The sequence below is a fragment of the Amblyomma mixtum genome, chromosome 8, assembly GCF_055824585.1.
Source record: "Amblyomma mixtum isolate Tamu chromosome 8, ASM5582458v1, whole genome shotgun sequence".
In the NCBI taxonomy this organism is placed as follows: domain Eukaryota; kingdom Metazoa; phylum Arthropoda; class Arachnida; order Ixodida; family Ixodidae; genus Amblyomma; species Amblyomma mixtum.
In genome coordinates, this window is record NC_143019.1 from 58,798,053 (window position 1) to 58,818,340 (window position 20,288).

General features: G+C 46.4%; 2 protein-coding genes across 2 annotated transcripts in view; one reads left to right on the forward strand and one right to left on the reverse strand.

The window, feature by feature from the left end:
* Positions 1–14,487, forward strand: part of LOC149332596 (endothelin-converting enzyme 1-like) — a 104,234-nt gene extending 89,747 nt beyond the window's left edge. The window contains exon 15 of the mRNA XM_089558218.1: positions 14,140–14,487. Within this exon, the coding sequence (XP_089414344.1) occupies positions 14,140–14,193 (54 nt within the window). The 3' untranslated portion in view covers positions 14,194–14,487. The remainder of the gene's footprint in view (positions 1–14,139) is intronic.
* Positions 1–20,288, reverse strand: part of LOC149332597 (neprilysin-2-like) — a 37,723-nt gene that overhangs the window by 11,597 nt on the left and 5,838 nt on the right. Inside the window, exons 4-7 of the mRNA XM_089558219.1 lie at positions 19,273–19,371; positions 16,226–16,546; positions 12,881–13,078; positions 3,899–4,128 (exon numbers count right to left, since the gene is read on the reverse strand). Coding sequence (XP_089414345.1) covers positions 3,899–4,128; positions 12,881–13,078; positions 16,226–16,546; positions 19,273–19,371 — 848 coding nt within the window. The remainder of the gene's footprint in view (positions 1–3,898; positions 4,129–12,880; positions 13,079–16,225; positions 16,547–19,272; positions 19,372–20,288) is intronic.

A 20,288-nucleotide genomic window follows, 5' to 3' on the forward strand; every position in this document is an offset into this window, starting at 1 on the left:
AGCGAAACCTTCAAGCGGTGCATACAAAAAGTATTGGGGGGGGGGGGGGGGCTGTTTTACCTTTAAAGAGGCCTAGTAATCATGAAAATGACTTGAAAACGCGAGCTCGCAGCGTGAATAATTAATCACAAAGGTTTTGTGCATGCAGTTCTGGTCTCGGTCGGCGCCAGCGCTGAGCAGCACCATAACGGTGCAGTCGGCCGCATAACCCGTACTACCACATTCCCTAATGACGTGGGCGTCACCGGCGAGCATTGACTGTTCCCGTGAAAGAGCAGCGGGTGCGGCAACGTCACAATACTTGGGGCATATGCACCTTGACGTCACTCGACGCAGGTAGAAATTGCGAGTGGCTGCTCCTACAACATCTAAACTAAATTGAAATAAATTTTGTTCCACTCAACTCCTGCGACTGAAGCTTTCCAGAACACATTTCCTTCAGCCGATGAAACAAACCATACCGTTAACTTCGGTTCGAAATTTCCCGTCTGTACCCTTTCAAGCGTTTACAACACGGATCAAAGGGCTTACTTAATAAGAAAATTCGGAGTACACGTGGGAAAATGCAGGTGTTCATTCTTCATTCGATGAGCACCAAGCTCCGCCTTGAGGGCATGACATCGTATCATTAGTGGGCAATGCCTATGTATGAATAATTGGTCTCGACTTAACGTTCATAGATGGCGCCGTGTCCTCATACCACTAGCAGCGCAATGGCGCAGCGGTTAAGCGATGCGGAACTGCACAGGCAGGTGGCTCTGTCCATCACAGCCCCGGTGGGGACGGTGCGAGCCATCTTGGTCTTCTCTAGTCACCTCTCGCGCAACTGGCGCAACGCTCCTCCGAGCTTACCCGAGTAGCTCGGGCAGTAACCCGGGCTGCTAGGCAACGGCACAAGATCGTACGTGCGTAAAGTGACAAGGTTCTTAGTCAGGGTAGGTAAGCGTATCAGTACTCTCGCACTAAGTCTAAGTTAAGCTTATCCGAAATCTTTACCGATGAAGATAAAGGTTTCTTATATTGCAATGCAGAATTAATGATCGCGTTTTTAAAATGTGGTAGAACCAAATGTTCCTCATTCTACACCTTGTCCTGCTCAGTTCTGCATTCCGTCCTCCAACCTCGGATTCTCCAAATGTTCAAAAATACCTAAGAGAATTTAATGAAAATTTCACGTCGTTCTTTACTTTACTGCGGATTTCAAGTTACTTATTCGGCATCATACTATTACAGAATGGCCTGACTGCAGATTTCATGTTCAGTATTCAGCGTCATATGACTACAGATAAGCACATTAAGGGCTTTCAAGTCGAAGTACTGGAGAATTCTCTTAAGCAGTAGATACTGATCGCCTCAAAATCTCAGCCTTTATTTTCATATATTTAGTTATAACTCGAAAGGGTGGAAAAATGGGCGAGTTAGTACGGATCTATGTATTAATTATAACTGGAAAGGTTTGATTTGGTTTATTGGGGTTTAACGTCCCAAAGCGACTGTGGCTATGACGGACGCCGTTGTGAAGGGCTCCGGAATTTTCGACCACCTAACTGAAAGGGGACCTGTTTTTTATATATATCAGTGATATGTGCAAAGGTTTTCTCGTAAACGGTGTGATGAAGCATTATGCAGATGACACCATTCTATATTCAAAAATACATTCTTCTTCTGACCAGCAAGAACTTAGCAACAATTTAGAGAAAATTAGTCTCTGGTGTGACGAGTGGCGATCGGAACTGAATGCATGAAAACATTTTTTATGCGCATGACACACAAAAAGACCCCGTAATTTTCCCTTACAGTATCAATAGTGCAGCATTATATCAAGTAACCAATGTAAAATACTTAGGAATTCATCATAACCATGACCTACACTGGACAACGCATGTTGACTACGTTTAGAATAAGTCCGTGCGAAAGCTCTGTTTATTACGACGAAAATTTCCTGATGCCCCTACAGGGTTAAAAATAATAACTTACAAGATGACTGTGTTTCCAGTGCTCACTTATGATAGTCCGTTTTGGAACCGTACACTCAACAAAACATTTCAAAATGTGAAGGGATACAAAACAAAGCACTAAGATTTATCTTCAAATCTTGCTCTAGAACCGCATCAATTTCTGAACTTGGAGGCAGGGCCGGGCTGACAACTGTGAAGCAGAAAATTCAGTTTAACAGGCTAATATTCGTTTTTCATGTGCTGAGTGGTGACTATAAGGTCAATCTGGACCGATACGTCAAACCACTGAGTACTTCTGGCAGCAGAACGAAACATTCCAAACTCATCCCACCGCTGGATTTTAGAACAGACTCTTCCAAATATTCCTTTCTGGTCCGCACTATTGAGGAGTAGAATAAATTACCATAAGAGGTTGATCATTGTTCGGATTTAAAAGCTTTTGAAAACGCCCTCGCGAAATATTTGTGACTGTTGTCAACTGGTACGTTTTTGACCCATATGCCATTTCTTCGTAATAATTCCTACAGTTTATTGTCTGCTGTTAGCGCCTGCTTGGGACACTGTATTTTCTCTAATTTCTGGAAGTGTTATTCGTATTCCTCCTCAGGCGGTGATTTTTTGATGAACTGCACTAGTTTTTGATTATTTCCGCTACTTTGGGGCTTTCGTTTGTGAATGAATTGAAGGAGCCAATTTTGATCAGTTCCTGTCACGTAGTGCTTTTTACCCTAAATGCTATGTACTGAACTGTCCCATGTTTTATTATATATTGCAGCTTTGTATTGCGTTTTTTTATTGTTCAACAATCGCAACTCCTGTCTTGGCTTAAGCTAAAAAGAATGAATGAACACATTAAATAAATCAATAAAAATTGGTTATATTTACGCAGACTCCCAGTTAAGGCGAACCATCCAAAAGCTTGACGGTCAACAAAACGATTTTTTTTTGCATTAAAAGACTTCGCAAGCATTCCTTTTCCTCGCTTTAATGTACTCGATTTCAAACTCAGTCTCTCATACAATTCTTTGGGACTGGAGGGTAACGTTACAAAAAAAAGTAAAGAATATATGTCGAGAGTGTGATGCTGCCATTCTTGGGTCACCAAACAACACATATCTCAATTTGATATCTTGTCCTACAACAGGCTAGGATTCGTATTTTCAGAGCATAGAAGCAAACATGCTGTGAATTAATTTGTGCCCTAAGGTGCCACCTGAAAAAGTATCCTTTGAATACGAAAGTATTATACATATAGCGGAAACGAAACCCGCCATTGTTGTCCGGCAACAGTGCTCCGAAAATCCCAGTGACGTCCCCATGAGCTCGCATCATTTCAGCAGTGGGCAATAAGGTACTAATGGCTGATTTTAGGCAATGAAGAGACCACAAGACGATACTGTAGTAGTTAGGAGTTACTGATAGCGATAGTTAATGGCAGTCATAGTGGTAGCTATGGAATGGTTCAATTTTTCTATTCGGGAGACAAACTAAAATTTGATTCCATACAGAAAGTTACTAAATAATGATAAAGGTTACTAATGAAAATGGCAGGGATAAAGGCCCTTAGGTCAAAGGTATTTTGAGGCATGCTAAAGGCATTTAGGTTGAATACATTTAGGCCAAACTTCTTTATTGTAAACACCTTTAGGTCAGAGGCCTTTATGGCACAGGACTTCAGGTAAAATGCATTCATAGTCACAGCACGTAGGGCCCTCAAGTTCCCACCGTAACTTTTGATGCACGGCCTTCCAACAGGGAATGCTAACTCAAATTGGTCACTTTTTCTATGATGACATAGGACAGCTTAGATTCAGTCTCGGTGTGATGTATCTCGTATTCAGACTGGCTCTGAAAATGTCGCCTACTTGAAATGCGGAACATCTTTAGTTACGTCTCGTCATGTGGTTCTCTGAAAACACGAAGGAATTCTCAGAGCATACCTGGCCGAAGCCACCGTAGTTGAACACAGCCGGGCCGTCCTTGATGTACACTGGCGGAAGCAGAATGCCAGCAAAGACAGTGACGGTGTGTGAGCTCGGGTGATACTGAGCATTGGCGGCGTCAGTACTGAAGGGTTTGACGCCAACCCCTCTGACATTGCGGTCCGATATGACGCGGAGCGACTGCACATACGCATCCAAGAAAACCGCTCCGACATCTGGGAAGTCAGCTGGGAACGACAGGAAGGAAAGGATAGTGCCCATCAACATTTCATACAAGATATTAAAATACAAATATCGGTAAGCGAACAAATCTACCATTCTTCATACGATTGGACGGGACAAACCTGTGCCAGCTGTTTTGGCTGTATTTTTCGTTCTTACGTTGATCACGTTCCCATTGCGCCTATGAATTTCATTTACAGTCACTTTTTCGTTTAGAAGCGACGTGGGATTTTGACGGGTGGAGGCTTTTGAGATGAGTGGGTGCTTGGGTGCATCCACCGAAAGGTGCCTTCGGAGGGAGGAAGCTGCACAACACACATAGGCGCCAACCTTTGGTCCCCCCCTTTCTCCACCCCCCCCCCCCCCCCCGCCAAAAAAAATACAGCTAACGCAGTAAAATAGAGTTGGCAATAAGTTATTTCTCAGGGGAATGATTCCAACAGGTGGAGAGCCGTGGAGACGCTTTCGGCGGCAGCAGCATTTCCTTGGCCACCATGAGAATGCAGACCACGGACCTGGGACCTCGCCATGGCGTTAGGAACACGACACATAGCAGTCGTTAACGTCACAACGACTCGGTAAGTGGACAGATCGGAAATTTAAATGGTCAATGTTTTATTCACATCTACTTTGACGTTGCATTTCCTGCTTCACAACCGTCTAGTTTCCGACAATTACAGCACCTGGGAACGTACAAAAGGACTTTTCCCGTTTCTTCTTGCTCGCGAAGAAGTGACACTGTTAGCTACGCCATGTGTCCCACTCTCATATAGGGGATCGCTAAAAATGGGCATTCCTGGCTGTATGTTTGTTTCCAGAGCGCCCACTTCTCGAAATGCTTTCCTTAATTTCTTCAGACCAGCATAGCGCAGTCACCGGCCAAGGGGTTCTGGCGGTTGTAAATTATTAAGGCATAATTATTTTCCGCTTGCCGAAGACTAATACTCAAGCCCCCGCCCCTATCTGTGACAGCATGCGCATAAACACGCAAGCAGACCAGGCGTGCACTTAAGGCGTGTTGTCGTGTTTGTTCCGTCCTCGTGTTTTTTCCGCGCTGTTTTACCATGGATAGTAATAACCAACTTGCCCACCTTTCTGCACTTCTAAGTGCACTTAAGGTTAATGCTTATTGCGAGATGGACGCTGTCAGAATTTTGCTACCCACGGCAGCGTCGCCGATGACGAAAATAGTAATCGGCGCACTCATCGGGTTGTGCTGTGCAATACGTGGAAGGCTTTTTCCCTTTGGGAATGCCGTATCGGAATGCTAGGCATTAATTTAGACCCCATGGGGTTCTTTAACGAGCGCTATCGTACAGCACAAAACTATTTTTACAATTACTTTCGAAGGAAGTTTGATTGGTGCTGCCGCGATTCGATCCCGCGATGTCGGGATCAATAACCGAATGCCGGAGCCATTGAGTCACCGGGAAAGATACAAGAACTTTCAGTCATTTTCAGCAGAGAAGAGTGGCTAAAACAAGTGCGTGTGCTGTTTCCTTCGGCAATACACTCGTAACTTACGCACCGATAACAAAGCACTACCTGGGGTTGCTGGCGCCGAGGCGCCATTCTTCAGCTTCTTTTCATACGCACACTGGAGGATTTACAGAAGACACTACGCAAGAATATTGCGATCGATTTTTGTGATTCTGTAAGAGGATTCCAAGAGCGTGTTGTCAAGTGGCTCTGACGGCAGACACGGTCGCAGACGAGAGACAACCAGGCAAGGGAAGAAAGGAAACGATGTGTTGGGCTAACTCGCGCCCTCAAGCAATTCAAACTTCAGAGGCGACAGCATCATCTGTACTGGCTGTGTCGAAGCACAGAATCACCATAGCTCTCCATCTCGCTCAAGTTAAATTTGACAAAAAACTTTCTCGATAGAGCTCGGAACACACCGATAACAATATCGCCTGTCGTAGAGACTCAGATGCGCATAGCGCCAGTCTTTCCAAAGAAATCAGGTCTGGTCTAGCATGAAAACCAAAATGATAGACAGCGTAATGGCGGCATTCAAAACGGGACATAAAAAGAACATTACAGATGTCCCCGGAAGAATTAAAAGAAAGAAAGATATGATAAACCACACTGGTTAATAAGAAATATCCTTTCAGAAGATGGCGCAAAAACGACACGCACGACACAAAAGTGAAAGAGACAGGCTCGATTCCGTGTCTTCCTTGCCTTTAATGCGCCATGTTTTCAATTAATGTTGCCAAATAGCCCAAACTAAGCTTCTGCTATAAAAAAATGTCTTTGTGACGAAGAAAAAAAAGGCTTAATTACTTCTTTTCCCAAGCAATGGCGCGTATAATCCATCGGAACCCTTACCTGCTTCGGCTGAACACGGATTCGAATAGGTGTTCACATGTAAGCCCTATGACCAACACCAAGAATATGCGTAAGCAACGCGCCGATACAGAGGCAGTTAGCACTCTAATCCAGACGGCATTTTCAAACATTGAGAGCTCATACTAGAGCGAAAGAACTGTTCCGCTGAGTAAACCGTTTACAAGATCCTGCGACGTTTGTGGGCTTGTGACAAATGAAATAAATAAAATGAACATTCCCGACTGGGATTCGAACTTGAGGCCGCGCGACGTGATCTGCTTCGCTGACAACTGCGCGCGTGCACCAGCTAACGCCGCAGCAGAACACGCCGGGTCCAAAGCTGCAACACATTCTCGCGCTGTGCGTAATGTGTTGCACATCGTTTCTTCACGAAATAATAATACTATCGAACTAATTAATACTCGTGCTATGTTGTGATATTGAGAGTGGCGCTGCATGCGTTGGCGTGGACAACGCAGCGGGAGAAACGGGGAACTAGAGCAATACGCGTTAGCGCGTTGGTAAATTTGCATTGACAATGAAAAGGTTGAAGGCGATCATAACTGGCTGCCTTGTTAGTGCGAACCTCAAGCGTGGTTTGAATATTCCGTGCTTAGCAATGCTAAACAACCAGCCATTCTTTTATTTCGATAAATGTCTGTGTTACTCTATCATGCATCCGCGCAAACTTCCATAGAAAAGGAAGTTTTTAAAAATAATCTCCATTCCAGGCACACACTGCTGCTTTAGCGCGATTAGTACAGACATTTGCTAAATCTTTATTGAGCCTGATCTTCGCTCCTACCAAGAGCTAAACAGTACTCATGGAACCTGCATATTTCCTTCAAGTCCATCCTAAGTACTCAAGATATCATTAGCCAGTAAAATTCGCTCACGATTTGGGATGAGTATACTTTCGATTGTTTCTATAGGTGAAAAATTCTTTGGGTAAGATGCTTGTACTTTAATGGATGGGAAACGACCACACTTGCAAAATAAGATAAAAGTATCACTGGCCAATCTGGGTCAGTTTCCAGCTAGCGCCTCACTCGAAGCCGCTTTAAAACCCGGTTACTCTTGATCTGTACAGTAGACACAATTCCGTGAAAATATTGAATAAAATGGCATGCTATGAGTTGACAGACCATTCACTGAATCAATAGCTCGACGAATCGACTAGTCGAAGCCACTAAGGAGTCAACTTAATATGAAGAATTTAGGAGAAATATTCCTGATGCCAACCAAGTTAATATTGGAATTGATTGATTGATTGAAAACATCTTTATTTATTCAGTATTTTCAGAACATGTGGGTGGGCCGCCTAGTCCGGTACTCCATTGGCTGCTGCTGCTGCGGTGGCCCTCCCCACCAGCCAGTGCTGACGGTCAGGATCATCGCTGAGCAGAATAGCCTCCCACTGCTCCTCCGAGGGGTTGGGAATGGGGTCAAGTAAGGGATTAAATTGGCATGCCCACACCATATGGTAGAGGTTAGCTACCTCTCCACAGTATAGTGTAGGGTACCACAGGTGTAATTTAGCTGGTGTTGGGTATGTGTTGGTTTGTAGTCCCCTAAGGGTGTTCTCTTCTAACTTATTGAGGGATTTGTGTGGTGTTGGGTACTCCTTTCTGGCTGTTCTGTATGGCGCGAGATTGTCAGCATACACTGCTAAACCTATCAGGTCACGGCACCCTTCATGGTCATCAGGGGGAGACGCCCGGTATAGAAGAGCTCGGGCATGCCTGTGAGCGGCTTCGTTTCCTCCTGGTAGTTCCAGGTGACCGGGAAACCAGATGATTGAGGCTTGGTTGGGTGGATGCTTAGTCAGCAATGACAACCCTGACTTATGAATTAATCCGTAATTGAAGTTGCGACAGGCGTTCTGGGAATCAGTGAGCACAACGGCGTTGGGGTTAGATGCTACAGCTAATGCAATAGCTGCCTCCTCTGCGTGAGTGGGGTTAGATGTTTTCACCGAGGCGCAGTTCACCATCGACCCTGAAGGCGTTGAGACTACAATAGTCATGACTCCATTCTGTGGTCCTGCTGCGTCCACGTAAAGGGTGTTAATCTGCTTGTCCCATTTCTTCTGCAGGGCTTCCCCTCTTGCTTTCCTCCTCTCGATGTTATATGCGGGATGCATATTCCGCGGAATGGGGTGCACGTTGATGCGTCTTCTCACATCGCGTGGGACCTCTGCCCTTTGGTCAATTGTATAGGGCTGATTAACATGGATCTTCTCGAGTAGTTCTCTGCCGGGTGTTGTGAGTGCGAGCCTATTGAGTTATGAGAGCCATTGTGCTTCCCACATCTCTTTGAGGGTATTATGTACTCCTAGAGCCATGAGCTTGGCCGTTGGCGTTGAGTTCGGTAGCCCCAGTGCCGTCTTGTAGGCTTTCCTGATGAGTGTCTCCAACTTTTCAATTTCCGACCTGGAGAGGTTAAGGAATGCCGTCCCGTACATTATCCGCGAGATCACGAAAGCTTGCACTAAGCGGATGGTGTCCCTTTCCTTCATGCCATGGTGTTTATTTCGGATACGATGTATCATCCGGAGGATTTGCTCAGTGGATGTGTTAAGCTTCTTCATTGTGGTGGTGTTCTGTCGCCCCTGCGGGATATACTGCCCTAGGATCTTGATCTCCGTGGGTTTCTGTACTGGGTGGCTCTCTATATACACCGAGATGTTCTGCGCTAGGGGTGTCCTCGGGTTCTTCAGAATTAGCAACTCGGACTTTTCCGGCGCACACTGGAGGCCTCTCTCTCTGGCGTACCGGGCCACCGTGTCCGCTGCTGCTTGAAGACGCTCCTCGATCTCGGCGTCACTCCCCGAGTTGCACCAGACAGTGATATCATCCGCTTACAATGTGTGTTTGATGCCGGGAATTTCGGAAAGAAGGCCTGGTAGATCTTTCATAGCCAAGTTGAACAAGAGGGGTGACAGTAACGCCCCTTGCGGAGTTCCCCTCGGGCCCAGAGTGATGGGATCTGATTTTATTCCACCGAAGTGTATAGTGGCTTGCCTGGCTGATAAGAAGTTTTTGATATAGTTGTAGGTTCTTGCGCCACAGTTGGTATCGGCGAGGCTTTGCAGGATATTTTTATGTAGAACGTTATCGAACGCTCCTTTCAAATCTAGTGCCAGGATGGCCCTTGTCTGTGACTTGGGAGGTGTCTCAAGGAGGTCTTTGTACAAATACAATAGGGCGTCCTGTGTTGATAGGTGAGGGCGAAAGCCGAATTGAGTGTTAGGTAGGAGGTTGTTATCTTCTAAGCATCTACTCAGTCTCGTGTTGATGACCCTCTCTATGAGTTTCCCCAAACACGAGGTCAGCGATATCGGCCTTAGATTATCCAGTTTAAGGGGTTTGTTCGGCTTCGGAATGAACCGAACCTCGGCTGTCTTCCAGGATATTGGTAACGTTCCAGTAGCCCAATGCTGCTCGTTGAAGCATTCCACCAGCGAGGTGATGGTGTCATCGCTGAGGTTAAATAAGAGCTTCGCTGTTATCTGATCTGGACCTGGAGCTGCATTTTTTCTCATGGCCGCGATTTCTGCTTTGATTTCTTCTTTCGTGAGTGGGATGTCCAGCTCGGGATTCGGCAGCCCAGAATACTCCGGCTGTTCCACGACTTGGTCCGTGCACAGATACCTGGTCTTGAGCTTTTCCATCAACTCTGTGTCCGTACCCGGGGTGGCGTGTACGATCTTCGTGAGCCTGTCTTTAGTGGCCGACTTGCTGCTGCTGGGGTCGATTAGGACACGTAGGAGCTTCCAAGTCTTTGACACCCCTAGCTTCCCCTGAATACCATCACGCAAACTCAATAAAAAAATAGAGGAGATAAACAAAAAGGCAGAATCCTATGCCATATCCTTAACCAGAAAGTTAATATTGGAAAAACTCGAAGTTTCGGGACCAGCTCGGTCTCTTCTTCATGGTGTGACTATGGGCGAGGCGCAGCTTGGCTTTTTAAGCCCTCGTGTCGAAGACTTCCGGGCCAGCGGCCGCAAACCATGGATGTAAGAAGAAGGAAGATTCCCCAGGGAGCGATTAACTTTTTGCCGTGTCTGTTGGATCTGCCAAGACTCGAGTAGAAGCCTGCTGTGCGGGTCAGTCTTAGTTTCCAGTACAGCAGTGCCGTCAAAGTTAGTTAGGTGGTCGCATGTCTCGCAGTGTTCGGCCACAGCGCTGCGTTGACAGCTCATTTGTCAGACGTACTACGTCCGCTTTGTGTTGTCTCATTCTTTCCGCGAAATGGTACGTCTCCTCTATATACGAGGCCGGGCACACCGAACAGGGGATTCTGTATACAAAGCCTTGGACCCTTTTTTTATGGTGACGTTCTTTCGGCCGGGGGAGAAGGCGTCCGATGGTGGTAGCCCGTTTGTGCGTTGTTAGCACCCCTTCTTTACCGAGAATGCGAGCCAGCGTATGGCTCACGCCTTTCACGTTCGGAATGCAAACGCGTTTTCGCTTCTGGCGCTGCTTCGGGAAAAAATGGAGCTGCTTTTATTCCGCCTTTTTTATTTTTTACAAATGCGCTGGATGAAAGAACCAGGGTACCCATTTTTTTGGAGATCCGAGACGACACTGTTCTTTTCTTTTCTTGTCTTCAGGTGAGGAACATATATTGTCGGCTCTCTTCAATAAAAATATGACAGATGCCTTGTGGGAAGCGGGATGGTTCGAGTTGAAGTGGAAGTACCGTCCCGTGTGGCTTGGCTTCCTGTATACCGAAAAGCGCCAACCTTTGTCATGGCTTATGAGTAGAATGTCGAGAAAGGGCAGACTGCCCTGCTGCTCACGTTCAACTGTAAACTGTATGGCCCGTTAAGTTGAGTTTAGATGGGTTGAAGGTTGTCTATCTCCAACATTTTCACAACTCAAAAGCAGTCGCGTAAACAGCGAAGGAACGACTTTGACTTCGGGTTAAATGTGGTAAGCGCCTGGGTTTCGAAGTCTTAAGTTAGACATTGTGACTGAGATTCACGCCCCCCTGGCAGTTCCAGTTGCTTGCTTGTAAAATTCTCCTTTATAGGAGAAATAGGTACTGCGAAGACAGAAGTCAAGAAGGCGGCATACCTCATCGGCGCTGAGTGGTGTTCTCTCGTGGAGGGTGGGGCTGTTTTGGAGTAAACGGTGAGCAGCGGACACAACTGGGGGCACTAGAACGCAGGTGAATAAAGACACCACGTCAAACGCCACCAGGCTTTCGTCTTCCTCAGTCGTCAGGTCCGAGACAAGATGCACGAAATGTCCTGAATGCTGTTTATGAGTGGGTGTTCCGCCGGAGAGCGGCGCTAGTACCTTGTGAAGGTAGTCGGAGAGACGTCGGAGAGAAGATAGGGTGAAGTCCACAATTGGCCATAAGTGGATGTCAGGTTAGTGCATTTTAGGTATCCCATAGAAGCTTGAAACTTAGCCATTTCTGGAGATGAGGTTGAGGTAAAGCCCGCGCCAGAAGCGAAAACGCGTTTGCATTCCGTACGTGATAGGCGCCAAAGACACGCTGGCTCGCATTCTCGGTAAAAAAAGGGGTGCTAACAACGCACAAACAGGCTACCACCATCGGACGCCTTCTCCCCCGCCTGAAAGACCGTCACCCTAAAGAAAGAGCCCAAGGCATTGTATAGAGAATCCCCGGTTCGGTCTGCCAGCCTCGTAAATGGGGGAGACGAACAATTTCGCGGCAATAATGAGACAAGACAAAGCGGACGTCCAACAAATGAACTGTCCAAGCAGTGCTGTGGCCGAACACTGCGAGACATGCGGCCACCGAACTTGACTGACAGCGCAGTTGTAATGAAAACCGAGGCTAACCCGCGCAGCAGGGTTATACTCGAGTCTTGGCACATCCGACACACACAGAAGAATGTTAATCGCTCCCTGGGGGCACTTCCTTCTCCTTACATCCATGATTTGCGACCTCTGACCGGAAGCCTTCCACACGAGGGCTTACAAATCCAAGCTTCACCTAGCCCGTAGTCACACCAGAAGAAGGAACCAAGCCGGTCCCGAAACGTCGTGTTTTTCCAATATTAACTTGGTTGGCATCAGTAATCTTTCTCCTAAATAATTTTCCCAACCAGAAAGACTTCTCTGAAATGTTTTCGTTTGAGTTAATATAAAGAACTCAGTATTCCAGATGCCGCCGCGGTGGCTCAGTGGCTACGGTGCTCGGCTGCTGTCCCGAAAGACGCGGGTTCGATCCCGGCCGCGGCGGCTGAATTTCTTTGGAGGAGAAATTCGAGGACCGTGTACTGTGCGATGTCAGTGCACGTTAAAGAACCCCAGGTGGTCGAAATTTCCGGAGCCCTCCACTACGGCGTCTCTCAAAGCCTTAGTCGCTTTGGGACGTTAAACCCCATAAACCAACCAACCATCAGTATTCCAGATGCTCAGCGGGCAGTTTCGTACTCACCATACAAGGCCTCCACAGCGGCCTCAGAGGAGACCGACTCCGGGTAGCCCACGATAATGCCATAGTTTTCAGCCTTTTCCAATGTGACGTTCTTCACCGGCGGCCTTATCCAGTCCGTTGTGTTCATCTTCCGGACAAGGGATGACCTGATGTTCAGCAAAACTTGCCGGGCTGCCGAGAGTGCTCGCCCGGGAACGACTGTAAGAAGAATTGTTCGCAGAGAATGGGAGGCCAGCCAGCGAGGGACATGCACGGTCATACGATGAGGCATTGAGTAGCCATCTGCTGGTAGTGCTTAGGATGTACAGGGCGGACAAAACTAAATGCAGCACGCAACTGTCATCGAATATTTTTCACGCGTCACCTAATTGAAATTTCCACCAAAGGCGCGCAAATGCTGGTAGCGGAGGTTGGTGGGCTTTCTTGTCGACAAACAACGCTTCTTCATTACCAATAGAGAAAGTGTGATTGCACTTCGAACGCAACAGCGTGCTCCGTTTACTTATGGCCGCGCCTGTACGTAAGTTTTAGCAAGTGGCTGTATCGCAAAGACGCCCTCTATCACCGAATGGCGCTGTAACGCACTCTGAGACTAGATGGGTAGATGAGTGAAGGATGTTGCCGAGTAAGTTTGTTTAGCATCTTAAAGCTTGGAGAAACCACCTTGGTGCAAATAAATTCACATACACAAAACACATGAGGAGACAATGGCCAGGCGTGAACTTTATATCAAATAAAGTTGCAAACAAACTTTATACCAAATGGCTGACCAAATATCCCAGTTTGGTCAGCCATGTTAACAAGAAAAAGTGTGAACATCGACTGGAAAAGACCAGAATTCTAGGCAGAAGCAAGATCAAAAAGGCGCGGCTTTTACTGGAAGCCTTTCACATACAGAAAAAGGCAGCCTTGTGCACGAGTAACCCATCAGTTAAACTGTATGCGGTCTAGTAAGATTTTCTGTACAATAATGATAGTGCGAGACGATAAGTCACGGCGGCGATAAGGCACGTAGAGTGAAAACGTGGGCGTAATCTGAGGCTATTAATGTATGTGGTTTGGCGCCTGTCTGTTTTCTCCTCGCCTCTTCTTTATAAGGAAATTTATTGGCCCAAGGTGATTTTTCCAAGCCTCTAGATGGATTGGTCGAGAGCCCCAGGCCCGAGTTCCGGCTGTTGGCCTTTTTGCAGTCTAGCATTTGTCACACGCTACAGTTCAAGATATTTCCACGGTAATACTATGTCTTTCTCATTCCTCAGGACGACGGTGGTTTGACAGGTGCAGCAAATTCCCGACTATACTGCTTTCCTTGAGGCCTGGAAAATTCTAAGCTAAACAGGTATCCCGGATCCCATCGGAACCTCCTTCCGCAAGATTTAACTTCCCTTGCGTTCCCTGCATCGATGCCTTACTCCACGACGGGGACATCACGTGGTTCAGCAGCGATATGCCGGAAGAAAGCCCTTGAAGCATGCATCATGTCTTCACCACCCAGAATAATAACGCTTATGTTAAATATGTTAGGCTTAGTATGTGACAAATAAACAATGTTTTGTGTTTTTTCGCTTCCCCTGTTGCAAACAAGCAACGGCTGGCTTCACAAGTCCCGACACTGAGACACCTACATTGAAACCCCCGTTCCTGGTGCTGTATCGTCTGAGTTTCGGTTTCACTTTCACTTTGTCCGTACCGTGGCGCCAGTGTCTTGTGCATAAAATGCTTTTGTGAACGTTATTTATTAAAGGACCGTTCGTCTGAGACCACAGGGGTCTCCTGTCTCTCTGCGGCGCCCTCCCGGGCCCGCCACACAAAGAAGCCCGAACACTACAATGGCGACGAGGTCTCATATTCGTTCCTGAGCCTTCCTTCGCTGCTTCAGCACCATGAGCGCCGCCATCCCTCCGCCGCCGCCGCTCCTTGCTGTCCTGGGCCGTCCCGCTGTTCCATGCCCACAACGGCACCGCATGTTCGAAACGTTCCTCGTCGCCTCAAGATCGTCGACCTTCTCACCCAAGCGTCGCAAGGCCTTTCTTCTGCACAGCATCGCTACAGAAGGTCAGCGTATTTTTTACACCCTGCCTATCCCTGTTCCCGAACCTTCACAAATCACCCAAGAGGTTTCTTCCGCGCATGCTGCCGCTGACGCAAGCACCGCCGAAGCCCCAGCCCCACCGTCCTTATATGACCAAGCCATTACATCCTTATCGTTGCATTCCTCTTTTACCAGCAATGTAATTGTTGAGCGGCACCGTTTGCGTCGCAGAGTTCAACACCCAGCCGAATCTATCCAGGAGTAGTGTTCGGGCTTCTTTGTGCGGCGGGCCCGAGAGGGCGCCGCAGAGACAGGCGGCTGTTGTGGTCTCAGACGAACTGTCTTTTAATAACATTCACAAAAGCATTTTATGCACAAGACACTGGCGCCACAGTACCGACAAAGTGATAGCGAAACCGAAACTCAAACGATACAACATATTCCCTCCCAGACAGACAAAGGTGACAGTAGATGATTTCGTCCGTGTAAAGAAGCCTACAGTGGTATTCAAAGGTGACCCTTCCTACAGTCAGCCGCGTAAAGTGATCGCCAGGAAGGGACAATCGTCATTTCTCCTCGACGACGGGAAGATCTGGAACACATCGACACTCACCAAGGTGCCCTCGTCATCTTCCACTTACGACAGTGTTAAACTGCCACCCGCCTCGGCTGATCCACCATTGTCTACTACTCATGAACAAGCGTGTCACGGCGCAGCACCGCCAAACTTGCCCAATCCTACAATTGTCGATGTTCAGCACCGACGAATTCAGCCTACAAGACCTAGACAGCCACCGGATCGCTACGGCTATCCTTCATAGAAGTCATTCTGTGACTGAAAACACCAAGGCAACTAGGTGCTTCAGTGTTCCAGTGTGTGGGATGTGTGCGCTATTTCTCTGTTCACTTCATGTGACTTTCGACTACTCTTCATTTCACTTGTCTGACTGTCATACTGTGGTTGTGAACTATGTTTCTATTTCTGCTTTCCTTAAATGTGCACTATATCAACTCCATGTTCAATTATCGTTAATAATCAGCTACCCACTGACTAACGCATTACATGCTTTTCTAAGGGAGGGAATATGTTGTATCGCCTGAGTTTCGGTTTCGCTTTCACTTTGTCCGTACCGTGGTGCCAGTGTCTTGTGTATAAAATGCTTTTGTGAATGCTATTAAAGGACAGTTCGTCTGAGACTACAGGGGCCTAATGACTCTCTGCGGCGCCCTCCCGGGCCTGCCACACAAAGAAGCCCGAACACTACACCTGGTCATCCCTTGTACGCTATCGAAATAAAAATATAGATACTAACCGTTCTCGAAGTATCGCCTTTGGACAGCCTGTGCCATGATGGAGACAATCCTCTGGTAGCAGTATTGACGCACAGCTTCTGGACCCCATCCAAATGCTCTTCTTGCTGTGTTGATCAGTTCCAGGCCGTGGGCAAACTCCAGAAGCCGGCGAACAACGCTCCAAGCCAGCAGAAGGCGAGAGTTTTCCACGCTCATGGCGGATATGCCCCTGAACACAACGACGCCATTGAACAGAACGACGATTGCAGTCGCGTTCTTCCACAGCCACAGACCGTTGTAAGGTTGCAGAGTGTAGTTCGGGATCAACCCCTGCCACTGGGCTGGAAATGAGACCCGCAGTCACAACCGTCAGTTTTCCGCAATGCAGCCACAGCGCGTCGTGTTCGTGACCGACAGCTACAGGAAGCTGTGTCCGGTTTTACAGGTCTGTCGGCTCTTCACTTCACTTCACTTTAATACCTTAAAGACCCTCGTTAGAGGGTATTACATAAGGGGTGGGGCACACAGAAATGAAAAACAGAATGACTAACAGATAAGTTGAAAGTTATACAAATATAAGATTATCACTGAGCAAGTACACGCGTGATTTCTTCGATGAACAATGATTGGCATGTGATAGCAGCAAGTTCTCGGGGAAGGCCGTTCCAGTCGTTCGCGGTCCGGGGGAAGAATGATGAAGAAAATGTAGTGGTGCGGGCGCGAGGTCGTGACACTTGCTGCTGATGGCCGGTGCGGAGGGAGATGCGTGGTGGTGGTGCGCAGATGTAGGGTTCCTGTCGTAGCTCAGAGTAGAGAAACTTGTGAAACAAACATAAACTAGCAATGCAGCGGCGATGAGCAAGGGTAGGTAGGCTGGACTGTGATTTAAGGGATGATATGCTGATATCAAAAGAATACGATGAATGAATGAATCTAGTTGCTCGGTTTTGAACTGCTTCAGTTGAATTACAGAGATATGCTTGCTTTGGAGACCAGATGGGAGATGCGTATTCTGTATAATGATATTCTGTATAATGATATCCCCATCGCATGGTATTGCGCCCATTTGTGCAGCGAATTTTTTGTTGCTTCAAAACAACGATCGGTATTAATTAAATCGAAGACACGCACTCTCAACCCTGCGTGACACTGCTGGGAAAATGCATTAAAAAAAGAGTGCCCATAGAAGCCCCTGTTTATTCTGTCGCCACTTCGTTCACAGCCTAATGCTGGAACAGTGGTCTTGCTGGAACATAAACTAATCCTTCCTCTGTTTTTCCAAGTTTTGATGGGTAACATGGCCGACCAGTCGGTATACCTGATCAAACCCTATAATCATGATATACTTTCAATGGTACTGGTGGTATTTGTTGTTCCCAAGTAAGCTTAGCCTCGATTAGTATTCTGGAAATGTTTTCAGTCGTGCTTTAATTTCAAACTGTTTACATAAATTGTGGATGTTGAACTGCGTAAGAACCTGGCTTGCAAGTGCTAGAAGGTATTTATGGAGTAAAAACGAATTTTGGTTGCTTATGTTAATCAACGCAAAACGAAATAACTTTAGACGCTTCGAGAACTTACTTTCGCGCAGCACATATTCAGAGTATGTTCTCTCAGGTGCGTGTTTTTCGCCAGCTACAGCAACTCATAATGCGTAGAGATGAGCGTAAAGATCAAAATAATTAGAATAAAGAATTAATAGCTATAATGAAGCCTCAGCGGCAGAGAACCCCAGATGGCCGAAATAATCCGAGTCCTCCACACCGGCACCTCTTTCTTTTTTCACTCATGCCTCGCTTCCATCCTTCAGCGCAGTTGAGGTGTCCATCAAGAATTGAGACAGCTACTACGCCATTTCTTTGTCTCAGAAACCACTATTTGTTTATGAGCATGGAGCTTACTTTTTTGTCTGCTATGTACCAATGGATGAATGATTTTTTTCACTTTGCCCGGAATTTGGAAGCAAAAGAAAATTTCTCAAGTGGGAATATTGCTTTTTTCTTGTTTTGATAACATTTGCAGAAACACACTCGGAATTATTTTACTAGATTGATATGTGCATACGGATTGATACTGATATGTTCAACAGCCTGCACGTATATGCGCAAGTGAAGCTGCATTTAAAACACTGCACAAGACAGGTTTTTGGCATGGGAACTGAAACTAATGAAAACATAGAAACCAGAACGCTCTGCCCATTTCTTCAAGCTGAAATGGTGTTCTGTGCAAAAACATCACTTCGGAGTCAAACGCGCCTTCCTTCAAACTGGAGATGAACATTTGCTGTCCTATTCGCTTTTAATGAACGGTACAACATTTCCTCTCGCATTTCCTTCATTGCAATAAATCTATAGTAGATTTTTGCGTGAAAAAGCAACAGCACATTCAACAAATCGCTGTGCAGTCAGGAGTCAGCAGTGTTTCAACGTTCCTCAGTATCGCCAATATCGGTATCAGACTGCCAAGCCGTATCGGAACCCAACGTCGTCGTCAGAAATCAAATCCCTTAGCCACTTATCTGTTGACAGAGGGTACTTCCTTAAATGAGAATTAGGGCCTAACTTCAGCGAAACTAAGTGCGCTTTCTAAAGAAGGCTGCGAGGAACTTTTCCAAAAAGTTTTCGCGGGGATAAAGAATTGAGAACTGTACAAGCACTAGCAGAACAGAAACGCCCAGGAAAAATAAAACTGGACAAATAGAGCGCCAGAAAGCGCAAACAGCTAATGTGTGAGCACAACAAGACTCGTGGCACAAAACTAGACTATCAGTGAAGAAGAAGACAGCACATGTAGCTTCTACTGTTTATCAGGGGTTGCCTAATGAAATTTCCAGCAATGGTATCTGCATGCTAATGCGCTTTCTTTAGGACAAAGAATGTTTATTTTCGCAGTGAAGACGTTCTCAAGCAGCACACGTAATTGGCCCAATATTGGAAACATATCGGGAAAGAGAGGCTTTCCGTTTACTTATGCCCGCACGTGTACTAAGAGGGCAGTATTGATTAAATGCATCGGCCTACGAAGACAAATTGTGCCTAATGACAGATCTTTGAAGAGCCCAACGCACCTTGTGACACGTAATTGTTTGTGAGCCTTCCAAGCTGCTGCAGGTTTGTCTGCACAAACTGGGGCGCGTGGCGTCGGAGAAGTCCTATTGTTTGCCGCACTGCACCAACAAAGATCAAATCATGAAATCCGTAACATCGATGCAACTATCAGACGACACTGGGCACGACAGGCCTCTAAAATTCATTCAGTATAAAACTGTGATCACTGCGTTTGCATTAATAAATCTAATAACATTAGTTCAAATAATTTGTTCACCACCATCACAATGCAATATGAATGGTGATAATGAATACTATATTGTTTCGATAACTTCTTGGAACTAAGACCTCACACCCTAACGCGTGAAGTTAGAAATTTTTAAAGATAGCTATCTTGAGATACAAGAGCTATTTTCCGCATGGCATTATCAGCGGTGGCAGTCGTTTTAAGCGGCGGTGCTACAGAATACAGCTAAGTCGTTTAGCTACCTCCCTAGAAAAATGGTCTAGAGACAGTCTATGGACTTCTTAACTCTTTTGCCTTCCTATAGATATTTCTTTTTGTCGATTAATAAGTTATGAAATGTGTAGGAACATAAATCTACGGATTGTCTATAGACTGTCTATAGCATTTATATTGCCTATAGATTGTTCTCTAGTATTTGTGTATATAGATTCTCTAGACTTAATAGAAGTCTACACTTGTTGAGACGGCAGTTTCTAGGGCACAGATTATGGGCCCTCAAATTATCGCAGAAGATGGTACTGACTGCGTTCTTATCTGCATGACATCTCGCGCAGAACTGCTAGTCGCAACTTGCGCCAGCCATCAGTAAGGAGTTGAATCGTCAACCAACAGATGCAGGGGTATCTATTGCAATGGTCTACACTTTGGGTGTCATGGCAAGGATGTCTATGGACAGCGGCTTTGCTCGGGCTTTGTAACACTTATTCAGCGATTAAGAGTCCCCCTTTGGGGGTGATATTTGCACCCTTGACCCATCCTGACATCCTAAGCGTCTCATCCATCGACATC